General features: G+C 43.2%; 1 protein-coding gene across 1 annotated transcript in view; it reads left to right on the plus strand.

Moving 5' to 3' along the window:
* Positions 1–6620, plus strand: part of F13A1 (coagulation factor XIII A chain) — a 62784-nt gene extending 56164 nt beyond the window's left edge. Inside the window, exons 14-15 of the mRNA XM_068396529.1 lie at positions 208–344; positions 4351–6620. Of these exons, the coding sequence (XP_068252630.1) occupies positions 208–344; positions 4351–4495 (282 nt within the window). The 3' untranslated portion in view covers positions 4496–6620. The remainder of the gene's footprint in view (positions 1–207; positions 345–4350) is intronic.
* The last annotated feature ends 14763 nt before the right edge of the window (positions 6621–21383 follow it).

Raw genomic sequence — 21383 nt, forward strand, 5'->3', positions numbered from 1 at the left:
TGTAGAAAAATCTGCAGTGGAACCTATGGCCCTATCTAACAATTTTCTTCTGAATAGGCTTTTTCTGCCTCATGCTGTTTTGCTGTGTGCTCCATTCACCCTCCTCTCCTTCTCTTCCAAGTACTGTGTATTTAACCCTACAGATTTCACCGTGGGGCATCTTATTATTATCGGCTTGTGGAGCGTTGCCCTTTCCTTGTCTTGCAGACCCAAGGTGAACTGGTAGCTGGTAAAGAAATGTCTGTGACTGTGGAATTCACCAATCCTCTGAAACAAACCCTGGAGAATGTCACACTTCGCCTCGAGGGACCTGGCGTGCTGAGAACGATGAAAAAGGAGTTCAGGTAGGGAAGAAAGCACAGCTAGCTGGGAGTTCATCCCCTGCTTGCTCACAGGAGGAAGCTCACAAGAGACACTTAACTAATGCTGCGCTGAGTAATTCAATTCAGACACTCTCTCCTTACTTTAAAATTCAATACACAGGGGAGCTATAGGTCTCAATAGTCGGAAGTCAGGCTGCCCAGAGAGACTGTGCAGAGAGACTGTGAGAGCATTTCATCTGTTCAGTATCAGTGTTGGAGGAAGGGGTAGTGGTTGTGGGTAGTTGCTAATGCAGCCTGACTTTACTTTTTCACTGTATTACATTATTTTTAGCACTTGACAATAGCACCTACGAGCTGCTATCACAGAAGAAAGACAGATTTATCCTACACATTAAGTGTTTACTGCCACTTGCTCAGTATGTGCAAATCAAGTCCTGTGCAGTTTTTCAAAAAGGGCTTTTCTCCACGCATGTTAATCATGATTATACAAGACATCCAGGTACCTCAGACGATCTTTGCAGGCTTATGTCAAAACATGAAATATGTGTTGGATGCAGTAGAGCCCACTGGGATGGCTGCAGCGAGTGTACAAGCACACAGCTCCCTCTGGTAGCACCACTGCAGAGGGCTGCCCTGGCACAGAGGTGTGTTCCCAACGCAGGGTGCTCCCAAACCTGAGGAAAAGGAAAGCCACCTTGCTTTCCAACCAAAACGGTTCTATGATTCTATGATTATAGTCAGAGCTGCACCTCATACTGACACAGTGGTACCCGTACGCTAAGCAAGTTGTTTCCTAAACCTAGTTTCCATTTGAGTTCAATGTTATAAGCTCAGCATTAGCCAGCTCCAGGATATATAACTGGGATCCTTGGAAAATTTTGCAGCCATTGCTTAGTCTTGGGCAGCCAAAGCAATGTTATCTATCATTACCTGAGCTGCTGGTCCCCAGGTGTGTGCAAAAGGAGTTTGAAAAATTGCCTGTGCTTCAGCAGCTGCATAAATTGTCAGCATTATCTGCAGCCAGTTGGAGAGGTCTGAGCCTGGCTGCACCTGGGCCAGGGATAAAAAGATCAAAACCAGTCTCCAGAGTGGAGCTGGATAGAAAAATTACTGTGAAAAGGCATCATACTGTGCTTGCTTTGTGCACGTGGTATGTCACAGATGCTGTTGAACATGACTCAGCACAGTCCACACGAGTTACACAAGTTGCAGCAATAGCCCCCGTTGCTGCCCAGCCGTGCCAGCCTCCCCTGTTGTTCTGCATCCTTCTTGATCCAAAAGCTGCTGTGGGCTGCTCTCACCTTCAAGGATGCAGAAGTTGTCAGGTGCATCAAAGGCACAGGAGTTAGGGAGAAAAGTTACTCATGGAACAGACATCATTTTCCTTCAAGTCACCATGCTTCCCCCTTTCCAGTAGTGCCCCTGGCATCATTTAAAATGGAAATGGATCAGCTTAGTTATTTTAAGATTTAACTTCTCTGAGATGAATGAAGGCTGCAGGTTATACACACAGAGGACAGAGAAGGGGGCAGTTGTAGTTTATTTAAATAATAATCACATTTGCCTCCATGCATTCAGAGTGATAAATGGCTCCAGTGTGGTGATGGCTCAGCATATTACGCAGAACCATTCATCACTGAATTCTCTCCCAGGAAAATCAGATTAGGGTGGCTTTACTCCATTTGCAAAGAGAGTTAAACCTATTCTAGGCTTTCCCCACTCTTCCACTGCTTCACTGTCCGTCAGGGACTGTCACATATGGGATATGGCTTTTGCAATTCTTTGTGGCTATTAGACTTTTGACATCTTTGTATTTTTAAGGTAGCTTTTCTGTATCACTTGGGTGAGTCCACAAAACAGGTATGTGTGATCCAGCTGATACAACATTATTCTGGGAATGAAGTGGCTTGGAGACTTCAGTCTTGACCATTCATAAAGACTATCTATATATATAGAGAGAGAGTGATATTTAGCTATTAGCCTCAGACAGATGGGGAACACGACTTACGGAAAAACCTTTGGCAGCATCAGTTCTTACATGGGGCATACTCTTTGCATGACAAAGAGAATTAACCAGGCAGTGATGGACAGTGTTAAAAGGATTTTAGCCAAGCATGCATTCACACTGGTAGGTAAGTCACTTTGCGTGTTTCTACATGTGAAAGCTCAGCTAGTATTAGCATTTGTAGAGAGAAGCAAGCTGTTTTAGCAGTAGGACAGTAGAGAAACAGGAAAAGGTGGGTTTGGCTTCCCAGAACAGCTGTTGTCTTCCTGCACACACACATATATATAAAAATATATATATATATATGCAGAGATGATAGCACTATAAGTCACAGATGGTAGAGCTACCCTCTCTCACTGGGGCACTGTGAAGATGTGGTCTGGAGACCTTCAACCTCAGAGAATCTGGCCCCCAAGTGCTCAAGAAAGTAGACTGAACCTTGCTGCACAGCAGACTTGTACAATATCTTCTTCACTTTCCATACAGATAATCCCTTGCAGATCATTCCCATAAAGTCTAGATTTTAAAAGGTATTTATCCTTGAGCAGCAATTGAAGTCATTGCTTTATCATGCTACCATTTTAGTGGGCATTTGGTGGAGCAGGCAGGCCAGCTGAGGGGAACAGAATATCTCTCATTAAGAACAAAGATAAAAAGAGGGAAAACACTTGCTGGAAGCGGTCTGCACATGCTCACACCAAAAATATGGTCTTCCTCTCCTTTTTCTTTTCTAAAACTGGGTACGTGCCCTAGGGTACCTATGACTGTATATGCAAAATGCAATGCAGTGCCATGTGGAGATATCTAAGCTAACCTCTAAGGAGCCAGATTACCTCTCATTTTAACAGCGGCAGACTTGTACTGAAACATATTCAGGTGAGAGGATCCCAGGCTAGCTCATTTAGAGCTGATTAAGGTTTCTTGTCTTGAGGCAACTTGTGCTAAGCCTGGGCAGTCATTTCTGTCATGTCCCTGGCATACGATGGCATCTGAGAGCCAAATCCTACCAGATGAGAATTTGAAACAGTGACTAAAGTTTAGGCTTTCTTTACTCTCACTGTATTTAGTTGTTTGCGGAATACCATAGCCATGTGAGATGAGAACACTGGCTGAATTCATTATCGTCGTACTTAAGGCTGAGGAAAAGAACATTCATTTTTATAAATAGCTCCCCACTACACTACCTTCTCCACTCGTTCCTTTGGAGCAGCTGTATCCTGACATCCCCAAAACATAATCAATCAATCAATATCAGCCTTCAAAATCTGTACACAAAACGTAGTGAAAGCACTGAGAAAACACAGAAACCCAATACTCAAGGCTCTCTGTGCATCTTAATTGTAGTAAAAATTGAAAATCAAGAGCAGCACAGAATATAGTTGCTTTATAGTATGAGTTATCAAGAGTCACACATTATGTAAAAGAGTAATGGCTAACAGCAGGACTCCCAAGAACACTTGGACTTATTTGTGTGGACATGAAGAAGTCATCTGAAGTGGCCAGTGAGGAGATCTGCTGATGTTACAACCGTGGCAGGGTGGTTCGGGTTAGGAGCTGGTGGAAGGGCTCGGCGTCTCATCAGCACTGCGTCAGGTTTGCATGGGAATGCCCTGGACACTTTGGAACAAGGACTTATTTAACCATGTAAGGAATCACCAACAGGCTATAGGCTATGATAAACAGGTAAAATGGAATTGTAAAGTAGAAAAGATACATGTGAGCTATAAAGAAGATCATTCTGAAAGTGATTGTGAGAGAAAGTGACAGCAGGCAGAAGAAAGTGGATTCATTTTGGAAATTTAAAATTAGCCTGGAAGACAGGCTAGAAAAGGCTTTGACAGAGTAAGTTCTGAGAGTAATAGAAGATGGAGGGAATAATTTATAGGACGCTTATGAGAATGAGTGAAACATTAAAAATTTGAGACATGCTATACTGTCCATCTTCAGTTTCTCCAGTTGTGGGTCAGGTTGAGAGCACTGGCTGACTTATCACAATATTATTACTTTCCTTTTTCCCTATAGGCAAATCCCAATGAACTCTACCTTGATCTGGGAAGTGAAATGCGTCCCAAAACGACCAGGGTTACGAAAGCTGATTGCGAGCCTGAACTGTGATGCTTTGAGGCATGTGTATGGTGAGCTGAATGTCCAGATTCAGAAAGCATGAACCAAGGTGCTGCCTTCATCTCTCATTTAGCTATATGTCAAAACATCATGTTGGGAGGGGTGGAGGGGGAAGAGGTAGAAATCTGCTTATTGTTATTTTGGTCATCCTTGTGCTGAACAAAATCTGATAATGAAAAGTAATCAGTAATGCTGGGGAGAGCATGAAAAAGCACCTGGATAGTAAATAATTAAAATTAGATACACGTAATTAAAGGCAATTCTAGGCCATGTTATTCCTATAGTTCACTTGTATTTATGGTCTTTTGCATTAGTGCTTCAAGGGAATCTGGAAAACTCTGTTCACCAAAGTAGTCTGAACTTCAGTTTTCATTAAGGCCTGATATTTCACTGAAAATGAAAAAAAAAAAAAAAAAAGAACACAGTGTTATAAATTCTTAGACTGAATTACACAACTTTATAGTAGATCATTCAGGCTGCAATAAAAACAGGTATTTCTAGCTAAAGGGACTGCTTTATCTTACAATGTTATAATTTTCCAGTTCATGGAGAGCTCACTTTGCTGGAAGCATCTCTCTGGAAGTGTTATCTCCAGAATATTCCCAGCTCCCTGTTCCCTCTTGCAAGCTCCTCTTGCTTGCTTTTTCTTTTACTGTTTCATGTGCACAGACACCTACACATACTCACTCCTTTCTTTCATGCCCTTATCCCACCCCGTATGCTGTTGATACACTGTTCTTCCTCTTCGCTTGAGGAAAATCCAGAGTTTTTCACGCCCCTGCTCAGAGTTCATCACACCAATCTTGAATTTCCTGGTCACATCTCTGTTGTATGGTGTGGTCTCTCTTCACCCTTTTCTGCCTTTTCTTCTCTCCTGAACCTACCCTGTAACCCAATTTCCCACATGTGTGTGTGTTTGTGTCGGGGGGCTTCCCTGTCCCAGAGCAGTCCAGGCTCTGCCAGCTGGTAAATGGTGTGAAGGAATGAGGAGTGGAGGGGACAGCCTGAGGGTCTTCTCCTGCCAGCCCCACAAGCCTAGCAAATATCCTGCACTGCAGCTGCCACCTGAGGATGACTTTAGACTAAACAATGCCTGAAAGTTCCTGGGAATCACGGCTACTGCAGAATGAAGCCCTGTTACATCAGCAACCGCAGGAATATACAGGGACAGCAGCTTAGCTGGAAAAGGAATAAAGATGTACCCCAAGAGTCAGAAACTCCACAAGCTGGATCTCCTTCCTACCTTTCTCGCAACATACTCCTCTGTGAGGTGCAGTGGGGCCTCCCAAGGCATCGTTCCTCCCCTGAGGACCTTCTGGCCCAGAAGCTGCTCTGTATCTGTGGTTTCCTTTAGTCTTCCATGCAGGGTACCACTCCATCCTAAGCCATGTACCCCATTGTGCTAGGGCAACAGGGCTGTGTATGTGTGTGTTCATTTCTCATCTCCCCTGGAATTCTCTCAGGATCTTTTTTCCACAAAGCAAAGATGCACATGCCACAGGCTGCAGCAACTCCTCTCCACTGGCCACGGTGTGTAAGAGCATGTCCCATACTAGCAGCACAGGTGAGCTGACTGAGCTTCCAAAGAAGTTAAGAGGAGCCTCATGCTCATTAAACACTGGGGCTTTATTGTACTGTGTATGGCTGTGTCATTTTGTGGTCTCATTAATAAGAAAGCAAGGGAGATGACCGCTCCTCTGCTTGCTACACATTGCCTTCTGCAAAACTTGTGACCAGCTGTTAAAAATAAGCAAGTCCTGGGAGGGGAGAAATGCAGGCTGCTCTTTTGCTAAAGTATGTGGAACAAAGCAAAGATTCATACCACCTCGTATGCTCAATGTGTACCCTTGGATCCAGGAACACAAGACTTTTGGGGGCTTTCACTTCAGGCATAGGCACATACTCATTTTGTACAGCTTATGTGACCACATTAAAAACTCTGCAGTGTCAAAGTCTTCCATATAAGTCCTCTGGGCTACAAGGGACTGAACAATGTGTTGTAAATGCAAGGTGACAACCTCTGTTAAGTAATTAAGCAGTCCTACCAGAGTCTGCATCTTCTAACAAAATTATCCATTTTTTGCTTTTGCATATAAACCTGCTTTCCATTCCAGACTTTTTGTAACTACAGTGTAATAAGAATTTAAAATAAAACATGTCTGATTGCACTTGTGTCTTGTGTTCTGTATTTTGATCAATCACTTCTTCTACATAGTAGCACTATAGACACCACTTCCTCCATCTTGATTCTAAAAGTTAAAAAATTCACTTCTGAGCCATGCTAATAAAGGTGCCTTTTTTTTGGTGCTAAGGAGAAAACCCTATCTTTAGTTAAGCAAACAAAAAAAAATTACAGGCTCACTTTAGCTATTTGCCTTTGGTTTTCCTTCTGTTTTAACAACTGACTACCTAATGCATTCGAGAAGGTGACAATTTCCAGAGCACATCGCAGTGCCAGCAAAGAGAAGCCCCAGATTCTCCTGGAAATTGCTTTAACATGTCAGAGCCCATTAAGTGGCCAGTATGCTCCTAATGAAACCTTACCTACATCCCACTTACAAAGTGTGCTTCTCTCAGCTAAATATTTCAAGGCATTTTACTAACAGTCATTAAGCTGAATGATGTTCACCAGGAGACAGGAAGTATTTTTATTGATAGTTTATAGAGGGGTGTATTGAAGCAAAGAGAAGTGATGACTGGGAATAGAGGCCAGGGACGGCAACAGCTCTTGGCATCACCAGCCCACTCACTGTGTACAGTTGCTCACAAAAACCTAAAGACAAAACGAGGATGGCCTCTGGGATTTCAGGCACTCATCACCCTGTGGATGGGCTGTTGCATGAATCATGGGTAAAAGCTGACTGAAGAAGCAGCAAGTGCTGTGATAGCACTGTATGTACACATAGGAAATAATCAATAATAATGTCAGATTGGCAACCCCAGATCTGGAGGATCTTTGAATCTGAAAAGAGTTGGAGGTCAAACTCTTCGGGTGAGGGTCTCTTTTGAGTGGGCTGAACTTGTGTCCTCAACCTAACCATCACATGTCGGAGGTGGACTGGGGAGGAAAAGTCCAAAACCAAACCACTGCCTCCACAGATCCCACACTCCAGCAGCTCAGAGAAGCCAAGTACAAACAAAAGCCTGTGCACTCCTGAAAGCACACCTCATTTGTTACCAACTTGTTACATCCAAGCTACAGAGCAGGTTGCTTCAATGCCCATCAATTTGTCACATCCAAAATCTTCTAATTCTGTTCAAAATAGTCTAATAACAGAATTATTATTAGCTGAGATAATTAGGTGATGGAATTATATTCTTGTATTTTTATTACAATGATACTTACACTTATAGTCCAAATTGTATCAGGTAAAACTGATACACACAAACTTCCTAGCATACTCTCCTTTCTCTGCTTTTATACGCACCGCTACACTGCCCCTCTGATGTCTTCAGTCTGGGGTGGGCATGTGTAACAGCAAGTCACCAGTGTTCCGGGTCCTCCACAAGCAGAGTCTGACATTAGTGGGGAGAGTTTCTCTTCCTCTTCGCTGGGATAAGCACAACTGAAAATTTCTTCCTTCTCACCCTGTGATCAACCAGAGGTAAGTTTTATGTGCTCACTAATACACTCCACGTCTTATTCTTTCTTCATGAATTCACAACTCCACAGTAGATCCAAATTTTCTATATGTGATGCATTTTACACATGTTGGGTTCTTGTTGTTTATTGTTCTTTGTTACATCTAAAACTTGTCTTACCCACCTGCTCAGGTTGCACCCTTAGATGACCAGTAATTAACCACTGGTGAGCTATTTGTAGCCTGAGGCCTCCAACATCATCCTACACCTGTACTGCCAGGGCCCGTTATCATCCCATGCCACTGATCCTTTATGCTGCATTTTATTTTGGGGTTTGTAAATAGTTCATTCTACACAGAATAACTACCTGCTATTACTGTTTATTAGTTATAAACTGTACATGTGACAACAAACATTTCACCATGCAGATGGATAAAGCAAAGCAAAAGCTAAAACAAAGTCAGTAGTAGACATCAGGTCATTAGATAACTGCTCTTACAGCTAAACAAAGCACAGAAAAAGCCTGACATGTCCTGATGCCTGTAGTGCTAGCCTATCACCAAGCTGTGACCTTTCACAAGCAATGGCAGCATCTTATTTGTGGAACAAAATCAGAGAATGTGACTGAGCATTGGCTTTTCTAGTGACGGGTGCTGCCAGTGATAATTGGTTTGAACTGAATCTAATCAATAAATGCTCTACCAAATCGATGACACCCCCTGCCCCCCGCCCTTTTCTCCTGCTGGGGACTTATATACCACCCTTTCCTCAGCATGTTGCTTTCATGTTTGTCCTTGTTTTCCCTGAGGAGGATGTAGAGGCTGCTGCTGCCGCCTTCTGAACTTGAGTGATGGTGCAATGGAGGAAGATGACCAGGTCAGAGCGGGTGGGAAAAGTGTCTGAGCTTGTTTAAATCAAAATTAATAGCTCCATGATGAAAGAGGAAAGTCAAAGTATACTGTGAGTGTTGATGGAAGGAGAGGAATTGTCCTGTATGTTGGAGCTGGTGTGATAGCTGGTACTGAGTAGGGGTGTGATATGTACATTGGAGTAGCACCTGTAATGGAAGACAGTGCCTGAGAGAAGCTAGAAGGCTTTGACATGCAGGTGAGAGGGATTTACTCAGTGCTTAAAGGCAAAGTTGAAAAGGCTGAGTTGAATATTGAAGAAAGAAAACAAGGTCTGCATGTTAAAGAGGGAAAACTTGGCCAAAATGATGCAAAAGGAAGGTTCCTGGTGGAGGGAAGAGAAAGCTGTAAGACAGGAAGGTCCCAAGGCTGTGTTGCCTAATGTAGGGAATTGACAGGAGAGACTGACAGTGATGGCAGAAGGCAGACCTCCTGGCTGTCACTGGAGCTGGATGTGGGTTGGCAGAACAGGGATTCACCTCCTCTGCAGGCAGGTCTGTAAGCTTATGCTGAGGGCCATGGCTAGGCTCAATAGCAAGCTTTGTCTGCAAGGCTGGCAAATCATGGGGAAGGGAAAGTCAGAAGGTGGGCTAGCCGCTGGAAGCCTGGGCACTGTGAGACAGTCAGCAGTTGCAAACCAACTATGTGGCTGAGTGGGCACTGTGAGGAGATCCAGGCTGGGCTCAGCATTTTCCTTAAGTCACATGCAGCCCAGTCCAAACATAGTTGTGTTTATCTGGCCTCTGCAGTATGAGTCTGGGAATAAAAGGGACCCCTTGTGACTGCTTACTCAGTTCCTGCTCAGGTTTTGGCTAATACACAGCTCATTCTAGGGTCTCGTGTATGCTGGGAGCAGTACCATTAGGTCAAAGTGAGAGCAACACGTAGGCAGGACACTATGGACTGGAAGGGCTAGAGGTCATTATGCAGCTGTTATCTCCTGCAGCTTGCTGTCTCCTGCAGACATAATCCTTGCATATTGGTTCTATGCCAGTTTCTTCAGAATCTGCTAACTGATGAAAATGGAGTAGATCAAACTTCCAAGCTGGAAGGTATAAATACATCAACTTATCCAAAAGTCTTTTGAAGCAGATCCAACAGCAGCCAGACTGCTGAGGCTTTTGTGCTTTCAAGTGTGATACAGGGGACACCTACAAGGTGATGAAGGAGGAAGAACAAGCTCTCTTGTTGTTGAGTAGGTAACTATTTTACTTATAGGCACATGAGTTGTGAGTTATGAATTAGGGAACTTGTGAGTTTGAAATATCATGGACTAAGTGATGAATCAGTGAACTCACATGACTAGTCTACCCAATGGGGATTTAGTGTTTGTTTTATTTCCTAGTGTACTTATAAAATAAAGTTTAATTTACAGAGTATGTTGTCCTGTAAATTTGAGCAATCCAAATGGATCATAACACCCCTGATCATGAGAAACAGGAAATACTTGGTCTAGTGAAAACTGCAGTAGCAATGAGTGGCTTTGGAGATGCAAGTATTTTGCTTATGCTACAGTAGCCTCCTTATTGGGCACAAATGCAATGTGGTAGCTTTGGTGGCTTTTTCTTCTGTGAGCTTTTGCAGCTTTGTTAGCTTTTAACCTCTACCACGTTTGGGAAAGGAGTTCCTCAGGTGTGCTACCAACAGATAAGAAGAACCATCTCATATTTACTTTGAATCTCGTTCTCCTGCTGACCTCCTTTGATGCCATATATCTCTGGTATTGGAAGAGTCAGAGAAAATTTCTTTCCTCTCCAACATGTGATCTATAATTTCATAGACTTCTATACTGTATTTCCCCCAAATCACATCTTTTTCAGACTTAGGAGTCCTACCATAGCCACTTTGGGCATGGAAACTCTTCCATGCCTGTGATCATTCTTGTTTCTCTCTGAACTTATGCCAATATTATATCATTTTAAGTACCATTTAAAAACAAGACGCCTGTTTTAAGCATCTGTATTTTGAAAGGACAGTGCTAATGAGTGAAGGGCTTACCTGTGCACGGAAAATGTGGTTCTGTTGGGATTCAGGTTCATTATGTTAAACCTGGACCTAACTGTGGCTGAAACAAATCCTGTCCTGGTTGCAAGCTCTGTACAGTCAAGGTTGAACACATTTTATTCTTTGGCATGGAGTGTTTCATGAAAACCCCCACTATCTCATACAACCACCAGTGTGACAGCCCTTGAAAATACCATGGGTCAGCTCCTGCAACAATTTACTGTTAAGGAGTAGGGCAGTAACTTTTGTGTGCTCCAAGACCACTCTGATGTGAACCAAAGCACTGTAAGCTGTCGTTTCAAAACCATGTTCCTGGTCAGAAGACGTGAGGAATGATCAAGAGCTCAGCATCTGTGACAGCTGCATGGCGAAGATCTGCCTGATCAGTGTCATCAGAGAACATCAAAGCATTCAATATTTCCCTGTATAGGTGTACTGGTATGAAAGTACTCACACCACTACTGCTCACTCCTATAGGAGGCACAAATAGACTGTACACTGTAAGCAACAGTCAAAATGCACCTTCAGAGGTAATGGTATGAACTCTTAATAGTCCAGCTTTAAGGAAAAAAGTCTCTAGTCTCCCACAGGTCTGTTTTCTTATCAGCAGGAATTCCTGGTGCCTTCTACAGAGCGGCACACTGATCCCATTTGATCATTGAAGACATCTTTATACTAATTTAGCTGTATCCGTGCTTGTGATTGTACCAAGATGCATGTTTTGGGAACTTGCCTCCTTCTAACCAAATGCAATGTACATCATCAGTGACGAACACTGGCTCCAAATCCCATTTGCAGCTGTAAAAGTTTACCCTGCTGTTTGCTTAAAAGTTTGTTGTCCTTTATAAAGCAAACAGCTTGAGCTAATTTAGAGACTGTTATAAAGATGATGTTCCAAAGCCTCTGCTGCCTAAACAGTTTAGTTTGTCTTAGTACATGAAAATGTCTTCCTATAAGCTTTGCACAGGGCCATTATAAACCCCACTGCAACATGCTAGTGAATTATTTTCTGCCTTTCAACTGGGTAAGTAAGGTAGCCACAGTTTTTGCATTATAAAACCATACATTGTGCTCCTATCAGCTAGCTTTTAGCTAATAAATCTTATTCCCAAAGCTCTGTTGGCCTCATCAGCATTATTTGTGCCCAAGAAAAAATAAAAGCCTTTGCGTTCAGAGACACTTAGCATTGGGAAAGTGTCATCATCAAACCGCAAATTAACTTGTGTCCTACTGTGGTTACAACTGAAGGTGTGAGGTTAGGCAAATGGGAAAAGCTATCATTTTGGGGGGGGGGGGGGGGGGAAGGCAGACTTTTCAGACTGGGGGTTCAGGAATATAAGAAAGTAAAATAAATATTGTCTTATGGCTGTCTTTCTAGTGAAGCTGTGTAACATCAGGATGTTCTTGTAAGACAACAGTTTTTCTAGGAAACAGCATTTAGTTAGTTCAGCCTTTAGTTAGCTGGACTTCTAAAACCCCACTGAGTTAATGGACCAGGTAAAGACAGTGCATTCATCTTTGCAGTACTTCAACTCCTTACTAGTACAGATAAAAAGATACCAGCTGCTTCTCTCTCCATCATCATGCTTTCCACATGTCCCTTCATCCCTAGTTTGCCTCTTCAGTGTGGCCCTGAGGCCACTCCAGTATTACACACCCTGTGCTGTGTTTGCCCTGGAGCATGGCAGGCTGTGCATGCTGGGGATGTCCTGGGTGCTAGTGCACCTACCTGCACTGCCTCACACATTTTACAGCTATTCTTAGAGAACCATGACCTCACTGCTTCATAGAAGGAGATCCTTCTCACTGCCTTTTTGTCAGTAATCAATTATTTCTGACTGTCACCATATGCTAACCTATAGTCCCAACCAGATCCCTCCATGACCAGTCAATTTTTAAAGTCCCAAGAAAATAGTTTATGTTGTAGGCTAGTTGTTGACATGTATGTTTCTTATATTTGGCAGTTTGGCTGTTACATCCTATAGGGCACAATGTTGAAAATTCCTGCATGTGATTTTAAAGTATCAGACCTTGATTGCCAGAGAATAAATACAACTGGGGACAATAATGAGGGAGAGGAGCAGAAGAGGCTGCATCTAGAACAACATAGATATGCCAACAGGCAAACTGATTATGCAGTTTTCTTTTTGACATCTGTAATCCCTGTCACCAAGTGGATATTGGTTCCCTTATGCCAATGCTCAAACAAACAGTGGTCAAATACCTCTCTTCCTGGAGCAGGAAAGGGACTTTATGGCTCACACCCCTTCTTGTGTAGCAAGAGCATCTCTATTGCCTTCTGCTCCATTCAGTCCATGCTTTCTTCAAAAAGCTGTAGTAAGTGCTTTATACAGATGACGCTGTGGGTTTGGACTGAGAATAATAAGAAACTCTGTTTTTCCCTCCAGTCTTCTGGAAATGCCTAGGGAGTTATCCACCCTGGCACTATCATTATTCTCCTTGATCAGAGCTGGAGCTCCCCTTTAAGGAGAGGTACTAGCCAGCTGCAAGGACAAAAGCCCTGATACGCAGAATTTATTGGATTCATATTTCTGGAGACTGGTGTGGGGATTAGCTTCAATGGGTCTACAGTCATTGAAGCTGCCCAGCCTCTTCTACAGAGCTATTTTCCTCTCCTGGGAAGGCCTGGTTTATGTTCATTGCAGCCAGAAGTGAGCTATGCTTTGGGAAGTCGCAACTCAGGCATCCAAGTTGCCAGCCATGCAATGCTTGGGACAGATGCAGAAATCCTATTATTTCACCCATTTCAGAAGATGCAACTTCTGGCCATCCTAAATTAAATGAAAATCTTTTAAGAACAATTTTCTCTAAGTGACTTGTATGGGGACAAATTGTATTAAGGTGAATGCTGTTTCATTTTATTTCACATTTCTTGTACTGTGTGCTGAACCTGTGTCATAACAGTGACAATATTACAGCAGAGTAGCAAAACCCGTGGAATGGGCTTGCTTTGCTTTCAAGCAGATCAGCTGCAAGCTCTTGGCCAGATACCATTACCAATAGTTTGAGTATTTTAGTGTGTTTGGGTAGTGTGAATTTGTTCTATCACATCTTCTGTATTGAACATGGAATAGATATTACTCAGCCTCTAAGCAAAAACTACCAAGAGAGGCCACTCTGGCTTTTAGAGCAAGTGCAGCACTATACAATTAATGGGAAGCATACACAGCAGTAGCTACGGTATCAGATGTCAGTAGGGCAATCTGGATTGAAAAGAAAGTGGGATTTATTCTTCTTTTGTCTATGTGAATGCCTTTCCTTGACAACAATAATTTTACATAGCTTTTCTTTAACTACTTTTCATGATTCTAAGCAGGCCTGTGTTTGGGAACTCCTGTAACACATTGTATGATTTCTGCTTCTGATTTTTTTCTGTGTTTTCTGCTTCTGATCTGGTTTTGCCACTGTGTCAAAGAAACTGATGAGAGCCCAGCTTGTATCTGCTGATTGGGATGCCATTGCACAACTTACTCAGTGGGATGATTTGTCAAATAGAGTGCTGCTTGATCGGATCTTGAACAATTACGTAATTATGAAAAGTGGCATTTAATGGTATTTGAAGAAAGAATGATCTAAGACCTCATAGGAAAAAAAGAGTGTGGGGAGCAAAAGTGCTGCATTTCACTCATCTGCTTTTGTGGCACTGCTGTCTGCAACATTGCTCACATATGTGTATCTCCTGCTACCCCAAAGGGCCTGACGCTGTGAACACTCAACAGAAGCACAGCTAATATTTTTGCAAGCTAGACTGTAAGCCTTGGGAAAAGTGTTCTCCCTGAACATATTCATATCAACTTAGAGCAGCAGTGGCCAAGCTGGGAAGGTGACACATCTCCTTGCAGTGCCAAAGGAGGGCTGGGTACCAAGTGTGGCCCGTCTCCTTCCCACATCACCCAAAAGCTTCCTGTCCTCTCCACTGCCTCAGCAGTACTTCATGTGAGCTTAGTGCCAGAACTGAAAGGCCTTGAAAAAGGTGATAATTAAAGAGGCTTTCAGACACTACAATTTGTTCATCCTATAGGTCTCTTGCACAAAACTTATCCCTAGAAAAGCAGTGTTTAGGAACAAACCATGGGCTAAAATAATAGTGCTGGTGGGCTGTGTGCTGCCCATTCAGCTGCAGGCTAAAGCTACAATCTTGCCAAGATTTTAGCAGCTGCGTTCCCCCTGATTCTGTCTGGTTTGTGCACAATTGGCAGCTCTGACCTGACAGGTCCAAGCGTGTAAAGAGAGTCTGGGGAATTTGCCCACAGTAGGTACTTGCCTTCCCCTACTCTTGCTGGGTCTACATAGAAGACATTAACGGGTCACAAAGTCAAGTGCTCAGAAACAGAGTTCACAACTGATCTTAAGTCAGCCCCTTTGCAGGGCCTTCATCACCATTGTATATACCGATTACACACTTTTTTTCCGCAGGAATAGTCCCTCCCTTGGCCAAACAGGAAGGAGGACTGTGAAGTGAGTGCAGCCTCTGCCTGCTGGATCCCAGTCTCGTCTCCTGTAGGACTGTGGTGAAAATGTAGTGGATAAGGGAAGGGATAAGCAGAAGAACAAGGTGAGGGTCATGACTGTTTAGGCTTTGTAGGCCTCATTGGCACTGCACTCCTCTGGTGGTGGGCTGATAGGTTCCTCTGGGATGAGTGATTAGGTGTTTGCACCTCTGGGTGATTGATTGCAGGCACAAGGCTCCTGTGTGCAGATGTAGCGTAATCATTGCTGCAGGAGAAGTTAAGGAGGGTCACATGCGGAATCCATAAAATGCAGCAGGAAGTCTAACTCCTCTCAAAAATCAGCTGTTAATTGAGCATCCTGATTTTCCAGGTAGCTTTTGGCTTCTCACCATTCTATGCATTATGGGGCTTATTGGGAAAATGCAGTCATGGCGTATGACAGAAAGCCCGTGAAGAAAGAGTAATTGTTTTCTGAGCAGCGCTTGAATAGCCAGTGGGGAGGAAAAGCAGGGCAAGCTAGGGCTTGTGGTGCTCCTTGACCCCTTCCCCAGCCCTTGCTGAGGCTCCCTCTCTCCTTCCTTGGCCCTTCTGAATTTAGAGCAGAAACTTCAGACATGTTGCCGTACCCACAAAAACCAAAAGGAGGGAGGTGTTGTAGAGCTGAAGGGCAGAAGGCAAAATTCCTGGCCAAGAGGCAGAGTATCTGTGGACATTGTACTGGTGATGATGGGATTCTCCTTTTCAGCCCTAAACATTTGCAGTGACATGTGTTTGGGGTAGGCTGTCTGTACTAGCAGCTCGAAAGTTAGAGTATCCTATGCTACTTTTGGTGGGACAATAGTGGCTGAAATGATGGGCCACTGCAATAACTAACTTTACGATGACTTCGTTGTCCAGTTCTTATAATTTCTTATTTTAATGATTTATTATGTTAATTGATGTTATGTATCCACAAGGTTGAACATTTTTATCTTCCAGTAGGATCAGGGCTTTCAGGCAAATCCCAGCCTGGTGAGCTTCCCTAGGGAAAGGCACCATCAACAAGGCTCCTGGACTTGCACAGTCTGGATAAGCATGTGTGACACAGTCCAGAGACTGTCAGTCCTTCGGTCTCACAGTGATCCTACCAGCTTCGGGCTGGGCTGCAACACAAAGCCAGGGTGATGGAGTTGAAGCCTGGATTTAAAGGTTGATGTGGATGGGAGGTGACTGAGATTAGTTTAGCAAATGCCTGCTTCTCTTGTTGTCACATTTACTGGCTTTCGGCGATTTCCAAAAATTTGCAGGAAAATCAAGGGGATTAATGTGAAGAAAATCAAAGAATCTGAACAGGGACCATAGCTCCATACTGTAGGAAAGAACTGAACCTGCTGCTGAAGCCGGAAAAAGGGGGAACATTTTTGCTGATAAATAATTTTCCAAAGGAGACAATGAGGCCTACCAGACAGAGATCTGGAGGGTGATTCAGGATAAATTATCTCTGCAGCTGATTTTTGGACATCCTTGTGCAAGTCAGTTCTCTATTTTGTGCCCCAGTTTTACAGCTGGGAAGGGATGACACTGCTCAGAAGCATTGTGTGGAACCAAGGACCAGTGCTGAGTCACAGACTGCAGAAAGTGATCCTCAGAAAAACCATTTCTGGTTTTGGTTTGGTTTTTGGGGTTTTTTTTACAAAAACTTCACACTTACAAGGAAACAAAAGAGTGGGGGCGAATAATAAGAATAAACAATCTTTCAGAGCATAGGCTAATTCTTACTTGGCTTCAAATGAAAAACCATGTGATGGTCAGAAAGCTTTTTTTTTCCCGAAGACTTATATGGGCTGTGGATTTTAAAAAGTTTAGAAACATGGTACTATTACCCTAGATTATTATAAATTCTGTATATAAAGTAGAGGTAGGTAGAGGAGTTAAAGTTATCCTGTATGTAGCATCTCCAGCAACAAATGCCCCAGATGGTTGCTCTTGGTGAGGATTGATTTCAGAGAGGTACAAGGCTGGTTTTGAAAGGTAATGGGTAGAAAGTGCTTGGCTCCAACTGACTTCAAATGGAAGCTCACAGCTCCTCTCAGGAAGAGATATGTCTTACCAGAAGACATACAAGATCATTGATAATGTGCCAGCTTTTAAAAGAATCAATATTAACCATGTTTTGTTGTGGTGTGAAGACAGGTAAAGGTAATACCAGAAGCAGCTCTTGTGTCAGAGTTGGACTAGCTTACATTAGGCCTTGATTTGGCTTTGTGCTCTTTATCAGCTAAGAGGTAGTATTTGATTGCAACAAAGAGAGATCTACTTTTAATTAGCCCAGTTTGGATGCTTGTATCCTGAGTCTTTGATAAATTTAATTTGATACTAGTGCAAACACTGGACTCAACACAGATCTGTCATCTTTGACTCAGAAATTTCTCTTGAGAAGTACGTCAATTGAGCATTGCTGTGTGACAAGCACAGTGAAAAAACATCTCCATACTCCAACCAGGTTTTCTTTTTTCATCGGAGTTCAAAACTTTTACTACTGTGTCAGCCTTGGAAACACTTTTCACCTGTGTTTCCTCCCTCAATGCATTTGTAAGTCGTCTTATGTGTCTCACTACACTGAAGGCTGGTCCAGAGTGGCTCAAAGTGATATCGAAGAACTTGCTAATGCAACTTTTTTGGCACCCTAGAAGAACATCCAGTGATGTTTTGGTGCCTTTCATTCAAAATTAGCCACAGCTATATCTCCATAAAAGCCTGCTTCATTCTATTGCTACAGCCTAGATGGTTTTTTACTGCCTTTGATTCAGTCACTTCAGTTGATATTGATTCTAAAGCATTACCAATTGTTTTCCCTTTAAACTGACCTACTGATTTTTGAAATATTAATACATATACAGACCATTGACGTGAAAATGAATCAACTTTGTGGTAAACTACATTATATATCCTGTAGCTTGAATGTTAGCTTGGTTCCCTGGAGGTTTGACAGGAAGATTTGTAATACTTTTGAGCTCTGACCCTGGCTCTGTTTGACTCGGTAGCCTTGAGTACATTATTCAGTTCCCAAACAACTCAGAAATCAGGCACTGAGATGTGAGGGCAAGAGCACCAGAAGCCCAAGGGTCCGTGTTTCTCGCTCGCCGTCTGTCCATTGCCAAAACTGTTTCCCTGCATTTATTTTATCTTGGGCAGTCTTTCAAGTCATTCTGGCTAAATGTTTGGACACCACCTACCAAAATGCTCTCAAGGTCTCTGGAAAGACATTCATTACACATAAACATACATGCACGCTCACCTTCAGGCATCTCTGAAGCACTCAGCTGTCCGACTGTGTTGAGCCCTGGCCCTTTAGGATGTCTCAAGTTGGTAAGAAAGCAGCTTACATATTTTTTGTGTCTCTTCATGAACATATAAAGGCCTGTTCAAGTACTGCTGCTAAGAAATAATCTAATTTAACACACAGCAATAATCAGCTTATGTGCTCATACAAGCAATACCAGGATCTGACCACTTACTGCAGAGTTAAATTTATTCTGTTGACTCATTCTGTACCACAGTTCTGCTGATCATTCCTTCTCTTTCTCTGCAGTGCAATTGTTGCAGAGATCCCTGTCCAATCTCTCCATGTGGCCCCAGGGGTACACTTAATCGCCCCTTGCATGAGAATTATCATCTGGGATGGAGCCCTTCGGGTTCAGTGCTCATTTGCTGGATTCCCTGTGCTAGTGAATGTAATATGCAGAACGCTTGCCTGCGTTTTAAAGACCTGCTTACATCTTAAAAATAACTTTTTAGAAAACAATTCTCCTTTACCTTCTCCCCTAAGCCAGACAATTCACTCATGTCCTGAGTTATATATATCACTTTTCCTCATGGTTTCCTAATAATGGCAATGGTATTTTTCTGGGAAAAGCTCCTTGCTTATTAACCATCCCTCTTCTGCAGCTTATTTCCTCATTGGGATCATAATTCTCTGCAATATCTTCATCGATTTCTTCTGGAAATGTTAATAAAACTTAGTTCTTTGTACATAGTGATCTGTAAATGTAAACTGTTAAGATTTTTGAAAATGACTAGCTATTTTTGCAAGTTCAAACTGAGATGCTGCAAGAAAGCTTGTTTTTCCAGAGAAAGTTCCTCAGCCTTCTGAAAATAAGCTTTGCCCCTCTAAAGTGGTTCAGGTTGGATGCCCATAATGGAGTGACCAAGGAAATGGATGCCTGCTACCAAGTAACCAATAACTACCACTTACTGGCCTACGGGCCTAAGCGTGGAGCCTCATGTCCAACTCGGCATGCTGGAAATACCCACAGCAGTATCTACCAAGGCTGTGCCCTCAGTCCCCTCCACTGCTGGCATGATTGCTGCATGAGCCCTTGAAAGGCTTTACCAGGTACCACCCCAACACTCACCTTCTCATCCTCCCATACAAAGCCTTTAACGCTTAACTTTCAGCCGGTGAACCTGCCAGCAAGGTTCCCAAACAGATGGCAAGTCTCGCACATGAGAAAAATTCTATTTCTAGGCCCATTTTGCAGAACACAAGAGCTCTGGAAGAGAGTTGCTCACGGCCTCGCAATGAAATCACAGAACTGCAACGAGTGGCCAGATGCTCAGACTTTCTGAGAGCCTTCCTCCGGCCTCCAAGCCAAGGTGGGACCTACCTTCTTGCCAAGAGCACTGCTGCTCTTTCAACCACTGCTAGCCGACCACCCCAGGAGCACAGGGCTTTGGGCAAGCCAACAGTTGTTATGCCTTAAAAAGATGAGTGGCCATAGGCCATATGCAACGAATTTTCAGGCTGTGTCTGACCTTCAGACCTGGGTTTCATATCCCTATATTACACCACAAACATGCAGCATAAAGGAATAGAGTGACTGAAGTGTACAACTGAGTATGCGTTGTCTGAAGTGGAGAGTTGGGTTCTCCTCAGATTTTCAGGCTTTTCTTTTGTTTTAATCTGTCTCTCTGACATATCGAGAGGGTCTTGCTGGCAGGAGCAGTGGTCTCCTTCCCTCTCAGAAAGGAAAAGGTTTTAGACACTGCACAGCAGAGTGACAGCTTCATGCTATCTCCATTGCTTAGAAAGTTGCTTTGTGTGTGGAGTTGGGCAGATGATGGTCAACTCTGACAACCAAGTTGGAAACAAGTGAGAGGAGGTCCTCAAACCAAGGTATCACTGAGACTCTCAAAAGAAAGGTGGGTGTCCTTAGTCTCTCTGTACAGCCTGAGTGGGGTGAGAGAAGGGACAATCCCACACCAGAGCTGGGAGAGACTGTCCTACAGACCATATGAGACATCTCCCATTCTTCAAGTAGAGAGCACAGCAACGCAGGGCTGGAAAGGAGAGTGGATTTAGAGTTATAGGTGCAAGAAGCAGCCATAGGCTGCTGGGAGAGCCTAGAACTGACCTGTTAAAGATCTCCTGAATAGGCAAGACACACACACTGTTGATTGCTTTGGCTGCCACAGGTGAGTGGGTCTACTGGTTGGACAGTCCTAGCGTGGGAACTGTTCCCATGCATGCAAAAGCAACATACCTGTACCATGGTGGTTTTGAAGCAGGTGTCTTGTGGGAGTGGATCCTTCACAAATAAGTTTTTCCTAGGCTGTTTTATTAAATCAAGAAAGAAAGCATATTCTGACCAGCAATTCCTTGTTATTATTTCAGCTAACTGCAAACTCTGCTACTATTTTGGCTCAGCCACCTGCTCACTAAAGCTTAGTTTGTTGCTAAGTGTCAAAATACCCTAAATCAGAACTTGTGTCTCAGCTAGCAACCAAGCAGCAGTAACACTAATGAGTCTGCAACATGATTTACATACAGGATCTCAGGGCCTGCTACTATAAGAAGAGCAACTATAGAGACTAGTAGGTCTGCATGAGCACAGACACAAAAATCTATTACAATTCTGGTCACTTTTTTTTTAATACATATTCAGAGGATTTAGAACATTTTAGCATCATATATCCCCTCCTGAAT

Source organism: Nyctibius grandis, chromosome 3 (assembly GCF_013368605.1).
Source record: "Nyctibius grandis isolate bNycGra1 chromosome 3, bNycGra1.pri, whole genome shotgun sequence".
NCBI classification, from domain to species: domain Eukaryota; kingdom Metazoa; phylum Chordata; class Aves; order Nyctibiiformes; family Nyctibiidae; genus Nyctibius; species Nyctibius grandis.